The sequence below is a fragment of the Panthera tigris genome, chromosome E1, assembly GCF_018350195.1.
Source record: "Panthera tigris isolate Pti1 chromosome E1, P.tigris_Pti1_mat1.1, whole genome shotgun sequence".
In the NCBI taxonomy this organism is placed as follows: Eukaryota; Metazoa; Chordata; class Mammalia; order Carnivora; family Felidae; genus Panthera; species Panthera tigris.
Window position 1 is genome coordinate 17080383 of NC_056673.1, and position 23218 is coordinate 17103600.

At 59.2% G+C, this 23218-nt stretch overlaps 2 protein-coding genes across 4 annotated transcripts; one reads left to right on the forward strand and one right to left on the reverse strand.

Annotated features, from left to right (window-relative positions):
- Window positions 1–3418: 3418 nt before the first annotated feature.
- GIT1 (GIT ArfGAP 1) lies at window positions 3419–18667 on the forward strand. Its single transcript, XM_042966638.1, has 20 exons — window positions 3419–3576; window positions 9105–9238; window positions 9704–9816; window positions 9942–10047; window positions 10578–10795; window positions 10881–10975; window positions 11314–11356; window positions 13341–13389; window positions 13836–13908; window positions 14545–14642; window positions 14994–15105; window positions 15238–15371; window positions 15536–15688; window positions 15801–16031; window positions 16123–16176; window positions 16361–16447; window positions 16545–16618; window positions 16722–16904; window positions 17031–17094; window positions 17254–18667. Exons 1-20 carry the CDS (start codon window positions 3525–3527, stop codon window positions 17464–17466), a joined length of 2286 nt encoding a protein of 761 aa, XP_042822572.1. The 5' UTR covers window positions 3419–3524; the 3' UTR covers window positions 17467–18667.
- A 443-nt stretch (window positions 18668–19110) lies between these two features.
- On the reverse strand, window positions 19111–23114 carry TP53I13 (tumor protein p53 inducible protein 13). 3 transcript variants are annotated; one of them, XM_042966165.1, is made up of 7 exons: window positions 22949–23114; window positions 22692–22760; window positions 22423–22464; window positions 20441–20569; window positions 20112–20315; window positions 19472–20027; window positions 19111–19379 (listed from the first exon to the last, which is right to left on the reverse strand). In XM_042966165.1, exons 1-7 carry the CDS (start codon window positions 23018–23020, stop codon window positions 19267–19269), a joined length of 1185 nt encoding a protein of 394 aa, XP_042822099.1. In that variant the 5' UTR covers window positions 23021–23114; the 3' UTR covers window positions 19111–19266. The 3 variants fall into 3 exon arrangements, with proteins under 3 accessions (XP_042822099.1, XP_042822100.1, XP_042822101.1); XM_042966166.1 differs by lacking the exon at window positions 22423–22464; XM_042966167.1 differs by lacking the exon at window positions 20441–20569.
- Window positions 23115–23218: the final 104 nt, after the last annotated feature.

Genomic DNA, 23218 nt, shown 5'->3' on the forward strand with positions numbered 1-23218 from the left:
CCACCGGCGTTTTGCCTTTTGCTGGTGAGGGAGGGGGCTACAGGCCTTGCTCAACCATTGGGGGCACAGGAAAGCGTGGCTTTCAGGATTGAGTTTGGGTCCCAGTGGAACGTGAGATGGGATCCAGATTCCTAGAGTGGCTGATGGGGGAGAATCCCGAGAAAGGTTCGGGGCATTAGGACTAGTGGTCGTTGGAACAACCAGGGATCTGTCACGTGAAATATTATGTAGGAGTCTTCCCCGCGCTCTTATTAAATTCCATCTTCCACACTTGACATTAGAAAGGGAATGACCACTAAGGCTGGGAGTACAGTCCCTTCCCCCCCTCCGCCCCCCCCCCCCCTTTGCTGTCCTCTGCAAGGACCAGAGTGGGGCTGGGCAGAGAAAGCAGCAGGTGGCAGTTCCCCACCTCCACCCAATGCGGTCCCCTCAAGAGAGGAAGTGACTGATTCCAGAGACTGTCTCCTTCCCGAATAACCCCCGGGGCACAAAGGTCCTTCCAGAAGGGTCCCTGCAGACGCTGTGGTAAAATGGAATTGACCTCTGGGGCTGCCTATTGCAAGGGCTGGAAGGATCTAGAGGCGTGGCCCAGACCTGAAGGGAGAGGGGATTGGGATCTTAGAGCAGTCTGAATTCCCCCTTACTAACCGCCTGACCAGAAGCAAATTGCTTAAATTTTCTGCTTCCTCAGACCACTCACCTCTAAAATGAGACTCGAAATACTACCTACTGGGGTGAGCTAAGGATAGTAACTACCCTGGAAACGGCGCGTCCCGCCCCCAATCAGGCGGACTGAGACAGGTGGCGGGACCAGGCACAGCGCCTTCTTGAGTCCACCCTAGAACAGGACAGGAATTAGGGATTCCATACCAGCTCATGATAGAACAATCCAAAAAGTGTTTGTGTGGGAGGTGCTAGCAAAAGCTTGCAAACTCTCCGCGCCTCTCTCAGGTTTCTTTGTGTGGTCTTCTCTCCTTCCTCCTCCACACCCTGCGGTGCCAGGCCTAGGCGGGAAAGGATAAGGGAGGAGTGGACTGCCTCGCCCCTTTCTCCAGCCTGGGAGGAGCCAGCTGGCACCTCAGGCAACCGAGGACCGCTGCCCACCTCTACCGCGAGGGGTCAGCAGAGTGTTGTGGCCGCGGCCAGAGTTGGGGAGGGGGCTGGAGCGGAGTAGGGACGGCTAGGAGTGGCCGGGAGAATGCGTGTACGTTTCCTCATTAAACTGTTTTTAGAACCTTGTCTGAGATTTCTTTTTTACTGTCCTGCTCCCTGAGTTGGCGACATCTCCCAAGGGAAATCCTGAAAACCTTCTATCCCTAGTCCCAGGCCCAGAAGGTCTGCAGTGGTGGGTCTGGGGGCTTCCGGAACAAAGTTTGGACAGTGCCTCTCAGCCTAGGCCACGCCCAGGTAGTCCCTGGGCCACCGAGAGGTGGAGCTGGCGGGCGGGAGGGGGCAGTGGGGTGAATCATCCTGAAAAGCGTTGTAGCTCTGGGAGAGGGGGAGCTCAGCCTGGATTGGGGGACCTATCCCCTTAGCAGCCGGGCCTCTTTTTGCCAGGCGGCCATAGCCTAAACCCGGGTCGCTCTTCCTCCGGTCTGCGCGCTCCAGCTGCCACGTGCTCGAGACGCGCCCACACAGCAGAGAAACAAAGACAGCCGAGCGATGGGGCTGCCAGTAGCCGCCTCGACATTTAATAAATGAAATTCCATAGCTGGGGGTCGATCGGGGGTGAATGGGCGGCCACCGCTCGTGGGCTGTGCGCCCGGTAAAGAGCGGCCAAGCCGCTCCTTTTCATCGCCCAGCCTAGGGCCATCAAGCCCACAGACTGACTGCTTGGTGCGGGTGCAGCATGGGGCGGCAGGTGGTGCTCCCCCCGCCGCCGACCCCCACCCCCACTGCGAGGTACCTTTGCTTGCAGAAACCCCGCCAGCTGAGCGGCTGGCTGTGGGGGGAGGGGAAGCCTGCAAAAAAAAAAAAAAATTTTTTTTTTTAAGGTGCGATTATAAATATACCCCGTGGATCGCGATTTCAAACAAACTTGTCAATCTGGGCTGCAGCAAAAGGCAATGGAGGCAGCTTTGCTTGTATTTCGGGTGGTGTGACTCATGAGCATTACTTGTCTCCCCCAGGGAAGCAGCCTGCCCACCCACAAGTCACTGCTGCTCTGGCACCGCTGGGATAAAATCGACCAACCCCGAACCCCTGCCCAAGGACTTTCCCTCCTCCCTCCTTGTTACTGAGCAGTACCCCCTACCCCCTTGGGAATCTTCCCTTAATTCTGTCACCACCGACCTGGCCCCCAGGCCTGGTCCTGGCCACCCGTGCCCTGTCCCCACAAGCAAAGTGCTCTGGCATTTTGCTGCTGCAGGGATGGGGGTTGGGTGCACGCGGGGCACACGTGTATGGGGGAGCATGCTCAGTGCAGGGGTGCACCCACGTGCGGCCCGCGCCTCCGCTTCCTGTCCCCCCCACCTACGCCAAGTCTCTGTGTGAAGTCCAGGAAGAAAGGCCACCACAAGAAAAGGTCCCTGTGTGTTATGTGCACACGCCCTGGACACACAAACCTGCGGTGGCCCAGAAACACCGTGGACGTATACAAGACGAAATGCCAAGTGGCACACAGGCACAGTGGTCACTCCTCGGGAGGTCCTTAAAAAGTGCCCAGATTCTTTCCTCCTGGGATGGAAGCATGGATGAGGTACAGATGTATTTTTAGCTGGGAGGCAGGGGAACACCTGGGCGTCCATATTGTTGGTGTCGTGCATAATCAACAAGGGTGTGACCACACACACACACCTGGACCCACAGATGAGGACACATGGGGGACCAGGACACACATGCTACCCCAGCCAGACATAGGCGGGTACCCCAAACAGCCTCTTGACGGGGAAGGGGGCCTGGGCCTCCAGCTCCTTACTCTCTTCCCTGTTCCCCAAGGGTCACTGTCCCTGGGGCCGAGCCCCCTGGACCACCCTCCACCTGGAAAGAGAAGCGGATGGGGCTGTGAGGGTAACTCACACTGCCGCGGGGCCGGAGAGTGCCAGAGCAGAGGCCAAGGCCGAAGGCGATGCTGCCCTCTCCGGCCTGTCTAGCGGAGGCCGCGCGGCCCCTTTAAGCACCCCCGCCCCCTCCCGCCCGCGCTCCCGGCTTCCTTTCTCTGGGAGGCGCGGCCCGCAGGGCCGGGCGGCGGGGCGGGAGTGCAGGCTGCCCCTCCCCCGGTGGGCAGGGCCTGCGCCGCTTCCTGCAGGAGCGGCCCGGAGCCGCGCAGGGGGCGGAGAGAGCGAGCGGCGAGCGGCGGCGGGGCGGCGCGGGGCGGCGCGGGGCGGAGGGCGCCGGAGGGCGAGCGGGCAGGCGGGCACGGCGGGTTCCGGGCCAGCCCCGGGGGCGGACGGTTGGCCGGGCGCGCGGAGCCTAGCCGGGGCCTTGCCGGAGCGGGGCCGGGCAGCAGGGGCCGCCGCCACCCGGGCCCGCCGCCCGCGCCCCCCACGCTGGCCCAGAGGGCTGCGGCCGCGTCGCCGCTGAGGATGTCCCGGAAGGGGCCGCGGGCGGAGGTGTGTGCGGACTGCAGCGCCCCGGGTAAGCGGGGCCGGGCCAGGGGCGGGACCGCGCGGCGAGGCCGCCGGGCAGGCGCCGGGGCCTGGCGGGAGCGCGGTGCGGGGCCGGAGGGCGGGGCGGGGCTGGGGGCTGCGGCCTCCGGCCTCGGCCCCCGCCCGGGCCACTGCGGAGCCGCGTCCTTGGCGGGAGGGCCGGCTGGGGGCCCCAGTCCCTCGCGTCCGTGGACGAGCAAGGAAGGACATTCCTGGCGCCACATCCCACCCCTCAGTCTGAGAGAGGCAGGCAGCTAGCTGCCCTCCCTCCCCCGCCCCCCCTCCCCCCCGCCCGCCACCACCTTCCATCTCTGTATCCCAACGGAAGCGCCAGCCTGGGGTGGTGGGGTGGCAGGAGGGCTGTGGCAGAGGCCAGCAAGGTTTAGGAAGTGGGGGTGAGTGTGGTTTTGTGTCATCTCAGTGCCACCCCCGCGTCTTGCACCTGCTGCTCGCATGGTCTGCGCGCCCGCTGAGGTGGCGGAGGTCAAGGGGCAGAGAACCGGGCAGATGGGCCAGGGGAGGCCTGGATAGTGTTTCCTCGTGAGCAGACGAGGGGGTGGCTCCTCCTAGGACTCCCTGCCCCTACTTCCCAAGGCGGGGGCTCCTTGCAGGGCCTGGTGCTGAGGGCCAGTACAGTCTGGGCATCTTCCTCTGAGGCATCCCTGGGAGCAACTAGCTCGGCTTTTCCTATGCACCAGTAAGGCCTGCTTGGGAAGGGGGCTTAGCATTGACCCAGCTTGGGCACAGACCCCTCCTAGCCCTCTAGCCCAGTCTGACCAGAAATGGGTAGGGAACAGTACCCAAGGGCGCCTAGGTTCTCAGGATCTGGCTTCCTCGCCTGTCTCCTGGCTGTATTTACCGTGGTGTTTCCCTTCTTCCCAGCACAGTCAGATCCAGGCTGATGCGAACCCCCCACCCCTGACCTGAGGAAGTGAGGAGCAGTGACCTGAGAGGCTGTTATCTTATGATGTGGGAGGACACTGCCAGTGATGGGGCTCAGCAGCTGGCCTGGGGAAGGAAGCCCTGGCTCTTGTCCATCCTCTCTTTTAAAAAGGAGCTATCTCCCTGGGAGACCTCTGGGAAGGCTCAGTGTGTCTGTGAACTCCAGGGGGACTGTGGGCACAATTAAGTATGAGAGTGTGAAGTGCTGTTTCATGGGCCCATAACTTCTAGCTACCCTTTGGACAGGCCCGGGGCCCCAACAGGTTGGGACCCACAGATACTCTGGTGGTTCTGATGCCTCCAGGCTAGAGAGTTTGGCACTGTGGATGCCTGGAAGAGACGTGGTACTCTGGGTGGTTGTGACCCTGTGACTCCTCTCAGGTCTAGAGGACCCTGAAGAAGCTATCTGGGCTTATGTGTCCTTACCCTAGTGAGCTGGAAACTGTGATCTCCTTCCCCCAACCACATGCACGTCTGGGGATGGAAGGGCTAAGAGGACAGCTTGCCTTCTATGCCTCTCCCAGGCTGGTCTATACCTATGCGGGGCAGGCATAGCATGGGGGTGGGGAGTGATTAGCAGACACCATATCAGCTTACCCTGTGACCCATGGCAAGACTTTCCTCACTCTGGGCCTCAGTTTCCTCAATTGTGAGGTAAAGAAGTTGGAATAAAAATGGTTTTTGAGGACCATCCCATCTTGAAGTCTGTGGTCCTGATTCTCAGCCAGAGGGACATAGGGCAGAATCAGCAAGGCAGTTGTCCCTCTTTCATTGCGTTTGGCTGTGTGAAGCCTCTGGGTGCCCAGTGGGTTCAGGAAGGAGTGGTATGTATCTGATATCTTGGGACTGTCTGGTTCCTATCCATAGTCATTGTCCCACAGAGGCATTTTTGCCCCAGGTACCTCCTTTTCCCCTGATCCAGAATACAGGTCAGAAGAGGCAGGTGGTGAGAAGGTGAGGAGTGAGGTGGGCAGGGTGCTGACAAAGTCTTTACACATCACCCTACCCCAGCACCTGGCAGCAGGCACTCCCTGAGTGTTTGGATGCTTGTCAGGGACCCAGCTGGCTACCCCATTTCCCCACTGTAGGATGCAGGGAGGGGCATCCCCGGTGTGGGACTGTAGCAGTCCAGGTATGAGGCTCGAGGGTAAACAACAGTCTGGACTCCATTGGTGTATGCCTCCTACCTAGTCATAGGCTTCTCTCACTGTGAAGGGGGGTGTCCAGCCCTAGGGGTGGGGCCGTGGCCTTTTTGTGGTTGGTTAATTTGGGGAGGTTAAAGAGGTGAAAGGTGAAGTGCAGGCTGACCCCAAAGGTCTTCATCCTCCCTCTGCTCCCAGGCCTGGGCATATAAGTGACAGGTGGATTTTGTAAGACAGCTGGGCATGGCATGGCTGCTGTGGTACTACCTCATCAGGCCCCACATGTGTACCTGCCTGCCATGGAGGCAAGGGAGGCGCAGCAGTCAGGAACCCTGGAGAATGTGTTCCCCCCACGTCCCCCTCCATTCACTCTGCCACACAGTCCTGGCCCAGCTCACTTTGGTGGCACAGGAGTGAATACCTCAAGGTACCTGAAGTACCTCGGGTGGCACCTTGGATGAGCATGGATGGTCACTGGCTGGGGACATTTGGAAACCTGCAGGCTCATTTGTTTCTTCACAATGTAGATTGTTGGGTGGGGTGAATGGTGGGCTCTCTTCCTCTTTTACTGAGGTTTAATTTAGGTACAGCAGGGTTCCTGCAGCTCACTGTTTAGCCTGTTGAGTTTTTACATGTCTATATACCTGCGTAACCACCACTCCAGTCAAGAGGTAGAGCATTTCCATCACTCTCTGGACCCTTCTTCTGCCCCCTCGCACTCAACAGCCCCCAAAAGTAACCGCCATTCTGATCTTTATCCCCATGGATTAATTACTCTTAGCTGCTTTCAAGATGGTGGACTTCTCCCTCGTGCCTAGTGACAATTTGCTCAGGAGACGCTGGCCCTTAGAGCAGACCTAGAGGCTACTAATGGCTTTGGATGATGACATGAATTCACCTTAGTAGAGGCCTGCATGGTTAACATTATCCCAGGATCCCTCCTACCACTTGCCCACACTTCCCAGACCCCCACCCTGAAGCAGAAGCTGCCAGGAGTGTTGGCAGGATACTGAGGAGGTCACCGCATCTTCTCGCCTGGCTGGCTCAGTCAGTAGAGCATACTACTCTTGATCTCATGAGATCAAGCCCCACACTTGGCAGTTGGGCATGGAGCCTGTTAAAACAAAAAAACCCTTATGTCCCTGTCCCTTCCACCCCAAGTTTAGTCTAGGGAGCCTCTTGGGGGCAAGAGTCCCTTAACCTTCAGCTACAATAGCCGTTTGACTTTTCAGAAACTCTACCTGGCCTTAGGAACTGGCCTAAGTGGGGCTTGGGGGCTCCTGCTTGGGTAGACGCAAGGCCCCTCGGGCATGTAAGAAGTAGATAGTGGGCTTCTCATCTGTGTAGCCCAGTGAGCTGACACCAGCATTCCCCAGGCCAGGACAGTGCCCCCTGCTCAACCTTCCTGTTTCAGGTCATTGTGGAGGAGAGGGAGGACCCCTCCCCCAGGCTGAGTGGCTAGCAAAGCCTTGGACTACATTCCCCAAATCCTGATCTCTTCTTGGTCATTGCCATGTTCAGAGTCTCACCATGTCTGGTCTGGCTCTCGATATATGTGCAGTTTTCCCAGGCCCTGCTTCTCCGGTAGAGCCATGGGCCTGGGCTGGAGGCCTCAGGGCGGCCCATTTATGATCCTGGCCTGGGCGGCTCCCCATTTACAGGAAACCCCACCGTTTCAACAAGAGGAATTTAGGCTGCGTCATTTCCAGCTTCCTGCTTGGGCTGCCGGAGGTGGCTGGTGGCTGGCAGACCCCTAACCCCAGTGATTTGGGAGTGGGGGGAGGGAGCTTTCCATGTGCCTCACTGGGGTGCCTCACTGTTTGGGTAAAGCCAGTACTAAAGAGTGTCCTTGGGCTCCCCCTCTTGGCACAGATGATGGATCCCTTCCTCGTGGGCCCCTGGAATCAGCTCCCAGGAAGGTGTATGGCAGGCATCTTGTTGCCCTGTTTTTGGGTAGATGCCTAAAGAAGCTTAGACCCAAAGAGCTGAACCCCCTCTTTCACTTTTTGTTTCTTCCTGTCCCCTATGGAGGGGACACTTGCTGTAGGCAGAACAAAGGCTGCACCCTGACTCGGTCTCCTTACAATTCTCCTGGAAACTTTGATGGAAGTCCTTGTGGGGAAGGGCCTGAGATTGCCTTCTGGTTGGAGAGGCTCTCATTACCCCAAGCCTGTCCCTCCCCTGGGGGGCCCACTTCTGGACTCCCTAAGCACTCCCAGGCAAGGAAGATAGCCAGTCCCTGCTCCCCCACCCAGCACAGGGATTCCTGAGACTGGGGTGGGGGGCCCGGGCAGAGCACAGTGTCCTGGGAGAGAAGCTCCCTGCCCCCACTCTCTGGAGGCACACAATGGCTGCTTTCTCCCCCGTGACCTTTCCACAGCTTAAGCTGTGTGCAGCTGTCTCCTCCCCCTCTCCCAAGGGGCCTGGGATGGGTGGCATCTCCCCTGCCCTTAAGAAGCACCCAAGGAGCTCCCACCCTATGCTGGCCCCACTTCTTGTTTCCAAAGTTTGCTGCTCCCCAGGGAGTAAAGAGTGGCTTCCAGGGCCCTTGCCCACTTGGGCCCGACCCCTTCCAGGCAAGAACGGAGGAAAAGCAGTGGGTGTGAACATGGCGTGGCTTCTGGTGTCTAAAGTGCCTGGGTCCACATCCCAACAATCCTGCTCATCAGCTGTGTGACCTTGAGCAACTGCTCTAACCTCTCTGAGCCACCATTTCCTCATTGGTAAAGCAGGGATAGAATTTCCTGCCTTGTCTGACAGTTGTGAGAGACCTCGTACATACAGGTCTATCTAGTACACACTGGGTATCCAGTGTTAGTTCCTTTGCCCTCTCCATCCCTGTTAAGAGGGGCTCCAGCTCAGCCCATCAGTGATGGTGGCAGGAGGCTCAGCATGAAACAGCCTCTTGCCTGCCAAGATGAGGGCAAAGGCAGGAACCCATGGAGGATATGGTGGGTCAGGCGGGTGGCCAGTGGTTCCAGCAGAAGCCTGGGTGCAGGAGAGATGTGGCACTGACCCAGACACAGGAGTGTCTAGGATGTCTGGCATGTAGCATCGGTGTCACATCCCCCAGAGGATTCCTGCCTCCCTGGGGAAGGCCTGGGCCAACTGTCTTGTTCCCTGGGAAAGACTGCAGGACATACCCGCTGAGTAGGCCCTGGGGACCACACATTCCTCCCCCCACCCCCTCACCCCCCAGACAGGCAAAGATGTGTAGGAAGGGGCCCAGCTGTCAGTCACCTGCTGCGAGCCTTTGGGGAAATCCCTCCTACGCCATAGCTCAGCTTCCTCCTCAGCAACCTGTGTCCCTGCGGTCCCAGCTTCTAGGTACTTGAAGTGTGTGAGCATAGTGCTAGTGTGGGCCCGGAGTAGGTGCCCGGCACGCACTGCCCACGACCTGGCCTCCGCTGACTGTCGCTTCCCCCTTCGGCAGACCCTGGCTGGGCCTCCATCAGCAGGGGGGTGCTGGTGTGTGACGAGTGCTGCAGTGTGCACCGGAGCCTGGGCCGCCACATCTCCATTGTCAAGCACCTCCGCCACAGCGCCTGGCCTCCTACGCTGCTGCAGGTACGGGGCCAGGCCGCGTGGGCACACTTCCCCCATACCCACACACGCTGCTCTGGATTCTGCGGCTTCCAGAGGGCGGCACCCACCTGGGGCAGAACCTAACCCTGACCCTTTCCATCCATTGTGTTTGCCATGCAGACGGCGGGGGGGGGGGGGGCTTCTGAGACTAGGGTCTCGCAGACCGGGGCTCTCTCCGCAGCTCCGCCACTTACTAGCTTGGCCACATAGCACTGAGCAAGTCGCTTTATCTCTCTGAGCCTTGGCACACTCGCCATACAACCTGAGGTGCTGACCAGGACCCACGTGCTTGGGCGGCCCGGCTGGATGGAGGTGTGATGGTGGCAGGCACACAACAGGCCCCTTGGTACTGGTTGCAGCCACGCCGGCTGCGGCCAGCACTTGGAGGTGTTTCCCCCGGTACCCAGTGCACAGTGGGCACTCTCACTTGGCACTTCTTCTCTGCAGATGGTGCACACGCTCGCCAGCAACGGGGCCAACTCCATCTGGGAGCATTCCCTGCTGGACCCCGCGCAAGTACAGAGCGGCCGGCGCAAAGCCAACCCCCAAGACAAAGTCCAGTGAGTTGTGCCGGAGGGGTGGTGGCAGGGGCTGCGTGGTGTGGGACGTGGGTCTGAGAGGTGGCGGGGGGAATAGCCTCTCCCACTCTGCCCCCCACCCATTTCATCCTCTGTGCCCCATCCAGCCCCATCAAGTCAGAGTTCATCAGGGCCAAGTACCAGATGCTGGCATTTGTGCACAAGCTTCCTTGCCGGGAAGATGACGGGGTCACTGCCAAAGACCTCAGCAAGGTTAGAGGGGCCCCACGGTGGACAGATGGGTGGGCCTCCCCTCCTGTTGCCCACAGCACCCCGAGGGCTTCTCCATCACCACCGAGCCCTAGGCCCCAAAGGCAGCCAGCCGGGTCAGGCAAGAATCGTGGGCACAGCAGGGGATGGGATTGCGTGGTCAGCTGCATGTGGCCAAGGCCCCTCCGCTTCTAGGTGGACACAACAGGCTGCCATCCAAAAGCTGGGAAAACTTGAGGCGGTTTCTTAGCCACTCAGAGCCTCAGTTTCCTCCTCTGTAAAATGGGAAAGAAGCAACAGCATCTCCCTCATAGATAATGCCTGTTTCAAGCAGAGCCCATAGCACAGGTAGATGGTGACTGATAGCAGCTGTTAGTATTTGGCACTAAAGCCTCTATCCTCCCTGACAACCCAACTTCAGCCGGGCCCTTGGAGCTGGTAGGAGTCCCAGCAGCTGCCTAACTTGGTACGGCTTGGGGGTGCGGTGGGGGGCGGTGCTCGCACACACTTGCTGCACACTCTGCTCCTTGCAGCAACTGCACTCAAGCGTGCGGACGGGCAACTTGGAGACATGTCTGCGCCTGCTGTCCCTGGGTGCCCAGGCCAACTTCTTCCATCCAGAGAAGGGCACCACACCTCTGCATGTGGCTGCCAAGGCGGGGCAGACACTGCAGGCTGAGCTTCTTGTAGTGTATGGGGCTGATCCTGGCTCCCCTGATGTTAATGGCCGAACGCCCATTGACTATGCCAGGTGAGGGTCGGATGATGGGTGAGGCTCGGGCGGGTGGGGGGAGTGGACTGCTGCGGCAGGGCTGAGCCATGCCCCCTCCCCACAGGCAGGCGGGGCACCATGAGCTGGCGGAAAGGCTAGTCGAATGCCAGTATGAGCTCACTGACCGGCTGGCCTTCTATCTCTGTGGACGCAAGCCGGGTGAGCAGAATGCGGGGTGGGCCTGGCTCGGCCAGGCAGGTGGGACCCAGACACACCCCAGCAGCAGGTGCCATGGTGACCGAGCCGGCTGGGGAACAGTGTTGCTAGGCAACTGGCTCCTGTGAAATTGATGAAGGCTCTGGGCTACAGCACACTGGGGTAGGGAGTGGGGGGTGGGCATCACTTCCAGCCAGCTCCCAGGGCTCTTGGGGGTGGCCTGCCCTCATCCCTGTCCCCTGACACTTCTGGGTGCCAAGGTCTGCTCGTGGCAGTGAGGTGGGCTCCCAGCTGCTAAGGCCACCCAGCACCAGTGACTTGGCATTTTTATTTTTGTTCAGATCACAAGAATGGGCATTACATCATCCCACAGATGGCTGACAGGTGAGTGCCCACCTGATGCCCCTTCCCAGGGGCTTTTGGACACCATGTGGGTGCCTGAACCCCAGAACCTCTACCCCTCCCAGTCCCTGGGCTTTAGGGACCCCGCCCCGGGTCTGGTGTACAAACATTTCAGTCAGATCCTCACTCCCTAATGCTGGGCCCTAAGGCAGGGAAGGGATGTCAGCTCAGCCCATGGCCAAGCACCGCCTGAGCCCCAGGCCATCACACATAGTCCTGAGTACAAGAAACACCTGCCCCAGGAGGGGTGGCTCACTGGGCTCTGCTCCAGTGGCACTCACCCCACTGTAAAATCTTTAGACGAGCCTCTGCTTTTCATTGAAAAGATGGTGGGCTCCAGGGATTTGACTAACTTTGGGCCTCTGTGGTGTGCTCAGAAATTGGGGAGGGGTGGGAGGTGGGGGCAGGGCCCCTCACAACTGAGGTGTTTCTGCCTCTGATCTGAAAAGCCTCCGCGCGCCTAGGCTGTGGGGGGACACGCACCCAGTTCACAAGATGGATGCTGGCGCCACCTGGTGGCCACATCTGAAGGCTGTTTTTCCAACCTGTGCCTGCTGGCCTGGATCCGAGAGAGGAGGCTCCCTCCCTCTCCAAAGACCAGTGTGGGCAGACAGGGATTGTCAGGCCTAAGCGTCTTGAATCCTTGAACCCAGACCTACTCTGTTCTGAGACTCCAAGATTCCCTCCTACTTCTCTGGTCTTATTCTGCGGGGTGTGTGTACCTGCATGTGTGTCTGGTGTATGTGTTTAAACACATATGGGCATGGACTCAGTAAAGGGCTAACCCGAGCACCTGCCCGGTGCCAGCTGCCGTTCTTGGCCCTGAGACACACGGGTAACTCAGATATGATCTCTGCCCTTCAGGAGCTCACAGTCCAGAGGAGGAGGCAGCCTGGTCAGATAGCTGTAGTTCAGTGTGGGGAATACAGCAGAAGTAAAGGCATAAATGGTATAAGTGAGAAATGCTGTGCCAGGACCTGCAGGGAGTCATGTGGCTGGAGCATAGTGTGAGAAGCAGGGAATCCCAGGAGCAGCACTGGACTGGAAACAGGCGAGAGAATGGCGAGTCCTGTGAGCCCCAAGAAGAGCTGAGAGGTTCCAAGCCCAGATATGTCAGCTCTGCCATTTACTGGCTGTGTGACTTCAGGCAGGCTACTTAACCTCTCTGAGGCTTAGTTACCTCCTGGGAGTAAAGGCAACAGTACCTACGTTTTCTGGGCTGTTGACAGGATTAAAATAAGATAATGCACACTAAACACGTAGTATATTTTTTAAGGAAGTTTTTTTATTAAAGTACAGTTGAAGTATCCATACATGTGTTTTGTCATTAAGATGTTTTTAAGGCCTGGGGTAGTGTGGCCCAACGTGTCAAAGAGGTGACCCAGGCTGCTGGGTGGGAAAAAAAGGCTTGTAGGGGCAAGACTGGAAGTGGGAAGACAGATGAAGAAACTTGCAAAGGCCCAGGCAAAGAGGGATCGATGGCAGAACCAGAGAAAGCTTGGCTGGGGCTTGAGGGTGAGGGAGGTTTCTGGTGACTCCTAGAAGCAGACGCTGGTGCTGGGTGAGTGGGTCACAGAGGGAGAGAGCAGGCTGGTCTAGGAGCAGGTTGGGAGGGGAGAGGAGTTCGTTTTGCACCCTCCGGGTCTGGCGTATACACGGAGATGGGTCTGAGCTTGCCGTGGAAGGCACGTGGGGCCCTGCTCCTGGGTAATCGCTGCCTCTGTCCTATTCTTTCCTCTGCTGCCTTTCTCTGGACTTAGATCTCGGCAAAAGTGCATGTCTCAGAGGTATATGGTGCCTGCCTCGGGAGCAGGCTCTGGAGGTTGGGGGCAGGGTGGGGGGCGGCATCCGGTGTGCAGCATCTGGGATGTTGTCTTCCTGGGATCCCTGCATGTTTGGGAGTCACAAGTGGGGGCCTGGTCACCTCTCCTGTCTGCCCATTCTCATCTCCCTCCTCCTTCCACAGCCTAGACCTGTCCGAGCTGGCCAAAGCTGCCAAGAAGAAGCTGCAGGCGGTGAGTCCACTTGGATGGGCTCCTTCTACTTGGAGCTGTCCTCACCTCTGAGCCTCGACCCCTACGATTGCTCCTCCTTCCTCTGAGGGTCTCCTTTTCCAAGGGTTTGACCTGCCCCTCACTCTGTCTTCCCTGCTCTCTTTCCCCCGCCTCCCCACCCCTGGTCTTTGACCCTGGCTCTGCCCTCCGTAGGCTCCCTGGGCCCTAGCTCCACCTCTGACCTACCAGGGCACTAACTGGTCTGATCTGGTCCCTTCCATCCTCTCCCACCTTGGAGCTTGGCAGAGAGACCCCTGCCCCAGTTTCCAGTTCTGAGATTGTGGGGGCTGGGCAGCATAAAGGACATAAGCCACTTCCCACATCTTAGGACATCCTGGTTGACTTGGCCTTGTCAGCACTGGGGACCAACTGATTTGACAAAGACTGGGTCCCCCTTTTGTCTCTAGCTCAGCAACCGGCTTTTTGAGGAACTTGCCATGGATGTGTACGACGAGGTAGACAGAAGAGAAAATGACGCTGGTGAGCCAAGAGGGCATCTGAGGCCGAGGGTGGATGAGACACGGGTACCTACCCACCTGCTGGGGAAGGGCTAGGACCTGGTGTGGCTCTTGGGGCCTTTTGCTGGGACTAAGAAGGGAGGCCTGAGGTTGGTCTGCTCGGCAGGTCTGCCTCTCCGCCCCTGCTGGCTGTGAGCAGCCCGGGCAGCCTCCCCAGCCAGGCGGAGCGTGCTGAGCTGGAGGCAGCCAGCCTGCTCCTCCGCCCCCACCCCTGGACTGGGGCTCATCTCTGCTCTGGCTGCCTCCCACTTTGGCTCACTCCCCAGTCCCACTCCACCCCCCACTACATCACTCCTTCCTGGCCACAGCCAGATTCCAGCCCAAACCCTGGGCTGGGCCTGGCAAGGAGGAGTCGCCTCATTCTGTTCGTCATCATCGGCCTAGCCAGTCTTGCTGGCCTTGCCCAGCCCTGCCCTGACCCAACCTTGCCTCCGGTGTCTGAAGACCACCCCTGGTTTGAACACCAGCACTTGGTGGACGTGGGGAGGATCGAGGAAGGCTGTGCTCAGCACATCCCCACCTCCACCCCGTGGGCCTGGCCACCGTGGACGCTCTGGATGATCTGCTCCCTGCTCCTCCCCCCCTCCTCCTCCCCCAGTGTGGCTGGCTACCCAGAACCACAGCACCCTGGTGACGGAGCGCAGCGCTGTACCCTTCCTGCCTGTGAACCCTGAGTACTCGGCCACGCGGAATCAGGTGAGGGGGACAGACAGGGGCCTCTCCTCCCCTGCTGGGGTCCCCAGCTTCGCGGGCCCTGCCCTTCCTCACCGGCTGTTGTGTGGGCTTCTGCCTGGGCCTGCTTTTCTCCTCCCCTGGCCTAGGCCTCTCTCAGGGCCCTGCTGGCACTGGGATTTGGGGGACAGTTTTTTTTAAGCTCTTCGTGAGCAGCTTCTGGGGGACATTCCAGCCTCTTCTTGGGAGCTCCCCAGGCACCCAGAATCTGGCCGGGTGAGCCAGGTAGCAGGGGATGGCCTTGCTTTGTTCCCACACCCATCTATCAGCTGTAAGGGGGCCCGTCATGCAGGCTGGGTTCTTTCTGCCTACCAGGGGCGACAGAAGTTGGCCCGCTTCAATGCCCGAGAGTTTGCCACCTTGATCATTGACATTCTCAGCGAGGCCAAGCGGAGACAGCAGGGCAAGAGCCTGAGCAGCCCCACAGGTGGGAAGGGTGTGGCTAGGGCTGAGGGCAGTGGGCATTTTTCTAGTATATTCTCTTTCATGGCTCCCTTTTGGGGTGGCATGATGGAAGGGTCGTGTGGCAGAATACTGAGTAACTGGACTATGTCCTCAGACAACCTTGAGCTATCCGCGCGGAGCCAGAGTGACCTCGACGACCAGCACGATTACGACAGTGTGGCCTCAGACGAGGACACGGACCAGGAGCCCCTGCGCAGCGCCGGTGCCACTAGGAACAACCGTGCCCGGGTCTGAGCACTGCCCCTCCCCGGGCCTCCATTAAGGCCCGGCTCTATCCCCTTGTAGCCCAGGGCTTCAGGGACTAGTGGGCTGGTTATGGCCTCGAGAACAGTCTTCTGTGGGCATTCACCCCCTGCCCCTGATGGCTAACCAGCTTCTGTCTCACTCTGCAGAGCATGGACTCCTCAGACCTGTCCGATGGGGCTGTGACGCTGCAGGAATATCTGGAGCTGAAGAAGGCTCTGGCTACCTCCGAGGCAAAGGTGCAACAGCTCATGAAGGTCAACAGCAGCTTGAGTGATGAGCTCCGGAGGCTGCAGAGGGAGGTAAGGGCTGCAGCATTGGTGGGAGTGCCCAGGTCGGAGAGGATCCTCCGCTCCCAGAGGTGGGGTGCTGCCTGGATCCTCTGGAGTTTCTGACATCACTGTCCGCTCTCAGATCCACAAGCTGCAGGCAGAGAACTTGCAGATCCGGCAGCCACCCGGGCCAGTGCCCACACCCCCACTGCCCAGCGAGCGGGCAGAACACACACCCATGGGGCCTGGCGGGAGTGCCCATCGCAGGGACCGCCAGGCCTTCTCCATGTATGAACCAGGCTCTGCCCTGAAGCCCTTTGGGGCCCCGCCTGGGGATGAGCTCTCTACCCGGCTACAGCCTTTCCACAGCACTGTGAGTTGCCTGTGGGTCTCAAGGATTGGGGGGAACAGAGGGCTGGGGCTGCCGCAGGGCCCTCCGTGACACCTACTGTGCCAATCCCCAGGAGCTGGAGGATGATGCCATCTATTCAGTGCATGTCCCTGCTGGCCTTTACCGGGTAAGTAGGGCCTGGAGGAAGCGGATCCATTTCCGCAGATAGGTCTTGAGCCCCAGTGGGTGTCAGGCTTTGTGCTGCTGGGCACAGGAATGACTAGATATACCTGGTCCCTACCCTCACTGCCAGGAAGCTGGAAGGCGGGTGGCAGGGAGGAGAGACTGACTCCAGTCTTCCTGGGTTTCAGATCCGGAAGGGGGTGTCAGCCTCAGCCGTGCCCTTCACTCCCTCCTCCCCACTACTGTCCTGCTCCCAGGAAGGAAGCCGCCATACGGTAATGTTCCAATCCCTAGGGCCCAAGGGGACAGGTGATGGGCTGTGTGGGTCTGTGAATGTGAACCTCACCCACTACCCCTTCCCTGATCCTCCAGAGCAAGCTTTCCCGCCACGGCAGTGGTGCTGACAGTGACTATGAGAACACGCAAAGCGGGGACCCACTGCTTGGGTGAGACACCCCAGGGAAGAAGGCTGAGTGGGCTCTGGAGGATCTGTGAGGGTACAGGCAAGCGGCTTACCACTGTAATGTCTCTTTCTAACCCTGACCTCAGACTGGAGGGGAAGAGGTTTCTTGAGCTGGGCAAGGAAGAAGACTTCCACCCAGAGTTGGAAAGCCTGGATGGAGACCTTGACCCTGGGCTTCCCAGCACAGAGGATGTCATCCTGAAGACGGAACAGGTCACCAAGAACATCCAGGAATTGTTGCGGGCTGCCCAAGAATTCAAGCATGACAGGTAAAGGGCTCACAGCAGCCCCTGGGTGTTGCAGAGGGCAAGGGACGGGGGGGGGGGGGGGGGGGGGGTGACCAATGTCCTGTTCCTGCAAACCCTGCCGCTATTTCCCCTCCCCTGCCCCCACAGCTTCGTGCCCTGCTCGGAGAAGATCCATTTGGCTGTGACGGAGATGGCCTCTCTCTTCCCAAAGGTACAGGGGCCAGAGAGAAGAGCAGGATTGAAAGGCTCTCAGGGTGGGGCAGGTGTAGGGAATGTGACCACTACCTGGGTGGAGACGAGGGAGGACACACTGGGCCATGTTCATGGCTCATGGTTTGAAGTCCAAGGCCCAACTCCCTCCTCCCTCCAGAGGCCAGCCCTGGAGCCTGTGCGCAGCTCACTGCGGCTGCTCAATGCCAGCGCCTACCGGCTGCAGAGTGAGTGCCGGAAGACAGTGCCCCCGGAGCCTGGCGCCCCTGTGGACTTCCAGCTGCTGACTCAGCAGGTGATCCAGTGCGCCTACGACATCGCCAAGGCTGCCAAGCAGCTGGTCACCATCACCACCCGAGAAAAGAAGCAGTGACCACTCTCCCTGCACCCTCACCTGCACTGGGACCTCACTGGCCATGGGAGCTGGGCCACTCCAGACACTAATCCCCATCCCAACGGAGCCGCTGGCACAAGTGCCCTTAGTGCTGCCACTGTCCCCCAGCAGCCAGGCGCCCTGGTGCCCGCCCCCCTCAAATCCCCAAGGATGGGGAGGTGGGGTGGCAGGAGCTTCTGTCCCCCACATTCCATGCACCTCCCCCTGTACATAGCATCCCCCCCTTCTAGTGTGCAGGGGCCTCTAAGGCATCACTCCCAGCCCCTTCTCCTCTGGGGCACCCTCAGCAAAGGGTCGGGTGGGGACACTCCAAGTGAGGCCAGTTCCCCCTACAGGCACCCCACCCCCATGAGCCAGTTCAGCCCTGTTGGGGGCTGAGCCGGGGGCATCCCCTCCTTTGTACATAATCTCTGTGGATGTCCCCTGCCCTGTAGCCACCAACCCCCCTGCTGCTCTCCTTTAATGCCAAACGGCCCCTGCCTAGGGCACAGGGCCCAAACCTGTGTTCCCAGGGTCCCTAGCAGCAAACACTGGAAAATCTTTTTTTTTTTTCTCTCCTCTTCCACCCCTTAATTTTAACATTGTGGTAACTGAGTGTCCCTGCGTGCCTGTGTGTGCGTGTGCGGGGCGGCAGTGCCGTTCCGGAGGCCTGGCCCATCTGGAGTTTTGTGAAGGGTGAGGGGACCAGGGCAGCAGGACCAGAGTTAGGGGTCAGTCCCCCACTCTCCCATCCTGGGGCCAGGGACTGCTGGTAAATCATCTGGGGTCCTACCCGTTGCCTTCCCCCATCGGTCCCCTTCTCTATGAACTTACAAAAAAAAAAAAAAAAACCACTTCCCTGCATCTCTCCTCCCCCCCCCTCCCTTGTGGAGGGGGCTGTGCTGGCTGGGGCAGAGAACTGAGCACCTGAGCCTGGGGCTGGCTCCCCGGGGTCCCTGACTCAGCTGAGAGCCCCCTCCTATAACCTCTGAGAGGCCAGCACCTGCCCTGCAGTCTCTGGGTATCTGGAATCTGGGCAGCAGCCTGGGAAGGCTGGAGAGGCAGATGGCCGTGCCTACCAGCCCTTCTCTCTGTCCTGCCTCTGCCCTAGGGGCCAGGCTATACCTGTGTGGTGGTGGGTGGGCTGACTGTCAAGACGTGTGTCATGTACATTTGTATCAAAAATAAATAAGTGACCATGTGCTGTTGCTAGTGTTGAAAGAATTTGGGGGTGGGGAGGTGACAGACATGAAAGGGACAAAGACAGACCTGGCAAGAGCATGAAACGAAGACTACAGCTGCTCCAGACCTGGAACTTGCAAGGAAAGCCCTTGTGTTCTAGAAAAGAAGCTGGGAAATAAAAGTGTCAGTAACCACCACCACCACCACTTTCTCCCTCCCCACCGTTGGTCCTACCACACTCCTAAAACTTTGGCTGAGGCCAGGAAGGCTGGAGGAGGCAGGCTGGTGGGTGCCTAACCTGATTTTGTAAGCACCCACTTCAAACAAAACCTAAGTGGCCGAGGACAGTGTCCTGGCTGAGAGTGTGTGGCAGAGACACAAGCTCAACTCCAAACTCTACCAAAATAATTTAATTAGAAACACAGCCCATCCCTCCCCCCACCCCCGCCGCCCCCAGCCAACCACACCTTAAAGAACAAGCCCGTTTGCAATGCTTAGGCAGGACTGCTCCATCTGGCCACCAGGGGGCGGTCCTGAGCAGGGTCCACGTGGCAGAGGTCGCGGCCTCACCAGGCGCGGCGAAACCAAATCCGCCAAAGTGGCAGGGCTGGGGTCAAGTCAGTCGGAGCTATCCCCATCCGGGCCGCTGTCCGGCGTGGGCGGGAGGAGGGGTCTCCGGCGGGAGCGCTTGACCCGGCGCGGGGGCATCAGTAGCCTGCGCTTCAGCACAGCTACGGGCAGGGTGGGGAAGGGTCGGTGATCGGCAGGGATGCCCTGGAGGTCCAGGGCGGGGTTGGGTGGGTAAGGAGGGTTAACTTCTCACCAGCCACCGTGTCCTGGCTGTCCGCTGTGGGCTCCCAGTAGATGCTATCCCCCCGTCGGAAGTTTCGGTGCAGCCGTGTGCAGAGCGTGGCCAGAGTGAGCAGCACTAACAGGAAGGTCAGGGCCATGGCCGCCCAAGCAGCCTCCTCCGTGCGCGGGGTAGGGCCCCGGGCTACCCGCGGGGGCGCTGCTGCCCGAGGGGCTGGGGAAGCCTCACTTGGACAGGTACAGCCCGCTGGGCTGCTTTGCCCTTTGAGCACTTGAGCCTCTATCCTGGAGCTGGCATTGCCTCTGGGCCCCTCATGAATCAAGGGGAGAGTGGGCACAGATGGGGCATCACTCCCCTCACCCCGGGCTGCCGGCATGGGCTGCTTGGCCTCCAAGCTCCGTGGAGAGGCAGGGGGGAGCCTCAGGGCTGAGGGCGTGGGCTGGAGACCGAGAGCGGCCCGCAGCCCACGCCTCTTGGCACCGCCAGGAGAGAGGTGCCTGGACCCTCCAGCTGCCTCCTCCACACCTGGGGGCCGCCAGCTCCGCAGGGTAAAAGCCAAAGCTGGGGCCTTTGGGGAGAGAGACAGCAGTCACCCTTTTCCTGCCCAGATAACCCAAGGACCCCACCACCAACCAAGCCCAGCACCCCTCACCTGCAGACACCCTCTCCGGCACAGCCTCCCTCTACCTGGCCTTGGCACCGAGGGAGAAGACCCAGAAAGACCGTGAGAGCAGAACCATGCCTTCTCCTTCCTCAGCCTCCTCCGCCGCCGCCGCCTCTTCAGCCAGTGGGCAGCCCAGGCTGGCTCTATCCGTGCCATCTCCAGCACCACCCCACATGCTGCCAGCACCAAGGGCTAGGAAAGGAGAACTAAGTTGAAGGTGGGGAGCCAGCAAGAGGAAGTCCCTGAATTTTCCTTTCCTGCACATGGGGCTGCAGCCTCTGCCAGTGCGAAACAACGACCTTTCATCAACTGCTTACCCGCTCCTGAGTAAGGCTGGAGTCCGGGGCCAGTGAGGGCTGGGCCACACAAACGTGGGCCAGGAGGGCAAGCTGGAGCTTCAGCCATGGGTGGGCACAGGGGTGGTAGAGGAAGGTGACATCCTCAGCCTGGAGTAATGGCATGGAGACATTAAGCCAGGCCAGATGACTCTCTGAGAATCCCAAGTTCTCCCATCCTGGAGACCAGCTTTATTAAAGGGATTTCCAAGGCAGCCAGATGACCCACCTTCAGGGCTCAGGAAAGGACAAAGAGCCCTGGGTACTGGTGAGCACTCCCTTCTGCCTCTGAGCATTTTCACCCCTCCTCTCCCTCAAATGCCACACCTCAAAGCTCACAGCTTCCATGACAGCAAGCCTGGTTAACGCTGTCAGAACACACTCTTCAGCTGTATTTCTCTGCACCTGTGACAGTGGCTCTACGGGTCCCCAGTCTAGACTGTAAGCATCCCCCAAATGGAGACCAGGTCTCCTATCTACTGATCTACCTATATATTCAATCTTCCCCAAACATCCAAATGCAGGGCACTCAGGCAGCAGGTGCACGGTTCCACGATGCAAACACTTCATCAATTACTAATTATTTTTGATTGTGTTGACCTAATGCTCCACACTGTGCCAGATGTTACAGGAGATGCCAAAAGACAACGCCTGAACTCTGCTTGCGGGAAATGTAGAGGAAACTCAGGGCAATAGAACTAATGCAAATGAAAGAACTAATAGAACTCAAAGTGATTAGCCATTAAGTTGTAAGACAGAAGTTGTAACCATTACACGAATTTGGAGAAGGTGATGAATAAGGGCTGATGTGATCAGGCAAGTTCTCAGGAAAGAGCTGACTCTTGCACTGGGCTTTGGAGGTGGATGGGATGGATGGCAGGAGGGCAGGGAGCTGCCCACTCCAGCTTCTAGTCAGGATAGGCCAGGTGTGGAGAGTAAGTGGCATTAAAGGTACAGCAGTGGGAATAAGCCTGGCACTCACACGTGTGGTGGAGAAGAACCAAAGATTTGGGGAGGTCAGACAAGGCCCGAAAAGCTGGGGGTGGGAGTGAGGGGTCAGTTGGGTATGACCATGATAAGACGAGAAATAAGATATTGAAGGTTTCCAAACAGTGGAATGACTTAATGAAAGGGCTGTTTGAGGGAAAGAATCAGGTAGGTGGCATGAGGTTTCTTGGCCAGAAGCTATTACAAGGTTTTAAAAAAAAAAAGTTAGGGGCACCTGGGTGGCTCAGTCAGTTAAGCCTCCGACTTCAGCTCAGGTCACTATCTCACAGTCCGTGAGTTCGAGCCCCGCATCGGGCTCTGTGCTGACAGCTCAGAGCCTGGAGCCTGCTTCAGATTCTGTGTCTCCCTCTCTCTCTGCCTCTCCCCTGCTCATGCTCTGTCTCTGTCTCAAAAATAAATAAAAACCTTAAAAAAAAAATTTTTTTTAAAAGTTAGATATTTCAAAAGGAAAACCAAAGGGACAGGGAAGGTATCTGACCACTGGCCTCAAAAACAGAGAGGCAGCCACGCAAGGTGAAGCCACGGTCTGGTGCCCAGTAACTGAGGCACACTCTTTACCTCATACAGCTTCCTACTTCCCAAAGTGCTATCACACACACTTCATTTAGTCCTGGGGAGGTGGGACATTATTAACAGCCCCTCTTAAGAAAACTGGGGCTCAGAGAAGTCAGGAGACTCTCCACAGTCACACAGCAGAGTTGGGGCATGGGTTGTTTTTTTGCCACTAGGGCCAGAGTTCCCCCTGCAGCCTCCTGCCCACGGGCAGACAGCTACCAGACAGCATTCCTGACACAGCACTGCAGACGACAGAGGCTTGTGGCTCACTGTCCCGGGCCTAAGAACACTGAGGGAACTGGTGAAGAATGGAGCTGGTGAGCAGAAAAAGCGGAGGAAGCCTGCAAGGAGCTCACTGTTTCGAGGGCAGACACCAAGGATGGCTCCCTGCTTGTACTTACCGGCCATGGGCTCATCCGCGTGTAGGTCACTCTTGGTGACACCTATGCACGAGGGGAAAAGGAGGGCTTAGAGCAGCTGGGGCTCCGCCTGCGGGTGGGGAGGGGACAGCAGGCCCCACCCGGCCAGGCTGGGATGGAGACGCTGGCAACTGAGGGCCAGAGGAACCGGCAGAGGTCCTCAGAGGGTGACGGTGGAGGGTGCAGCGAGGCCAGAGCGGGCTGGACTACCCCTTCACACCCCTCTCTCCCATCCCCCGCCAAGCTCCTACCTGTGGGGGCAGAGGCCACGGGCCCTCGGGACAACTGGCCCCCGCTTCCTCCTCTGGCTCAGCTACCACCTGTGGGTCCAAGGCACAGAACTGGGAGAACTAGCCTCGGTGTGGGCCCTGCCCTCTCCCTCCCAGGCCCAGCCAGTCAGGGGAGGACTCCTAGTTCCCCCTCCACGCGCCACTCCTTCCAGGACCAACTTTCAACAAAGCGCTTTGAGATCTCAGGCCGAAGCCTGCTCAAGAACGGGTCGCCTTACCTCACTGGGACCTAGGAGCCCCGCAAGGGCTGCCAGAAGCAGCAGCTGGGGCGAAGGCGGCTGAGGCGCCATCCCGGCGGCCCGGGGCTCGGCCCGAAGTCCCACAAGCCAGAGAACGCGCGCCCCCTCCCTCCCCGCGCCCCCGCGCGCGCCCACGTAGATCCCGGGATCGCGCCCGCGCGCGCGCGCCCTCCCGCCCCCACCCGCACACGACTCCCAAGATCGCGCGCCTCCCGCCTCGCCCCGCCCCCGCAGCTGCGTACTACTCTC

Excerpts from the sequence above, each read along its gene's own strand:
- GIT1 (XM_042966638.1), top strand. The coding sequence starts at position 3,525 with ATGTCCCGGAAGGGGCCGCGGGCGGAGGTGTGTGCGGACTGCAGCGCC. Across the intron at positions 11,357-13,340 it reads ATCCCACAGATGGCTGACAG|CCTAGACCTGTCCGAGCTGG; the intron begins GTGAGTGCCCAC and ends CTCCTTCCACAG. Across the intron at positions 13,390-13,835 it reads CCAAGAAGAAGCTGCAGGCG|CTCAGCAACCGGCTTTTTGA; the intron begins GTGAGTCCACTT and ends TTTTGTCTCTAG.
- TP53I13 (XM_042966165.1), bottom strand. The coding sequence starts at position 23,020 with ATGGCGCCTCAGCCGCCTTCGCCCCAGCTGCTGCTTCTGGCAGCCCTT. Across the intron at positions 20,570-22,422 it reads CGCGGATGAGCCCATGGCCG|GCTGAGGATGTCACCTTCCT; the intron begins GTAAGTACAAGC and ends CCATTACTCCAG. Across the intron at positions 20,028-20,111 it reads GCCGGAGAGGGTGTCTGCAG|GCCCCAGCTTTGGCTTTTAC; the intron begins GTGAGGGGTGCT and ends CTCTCCCCAAAG.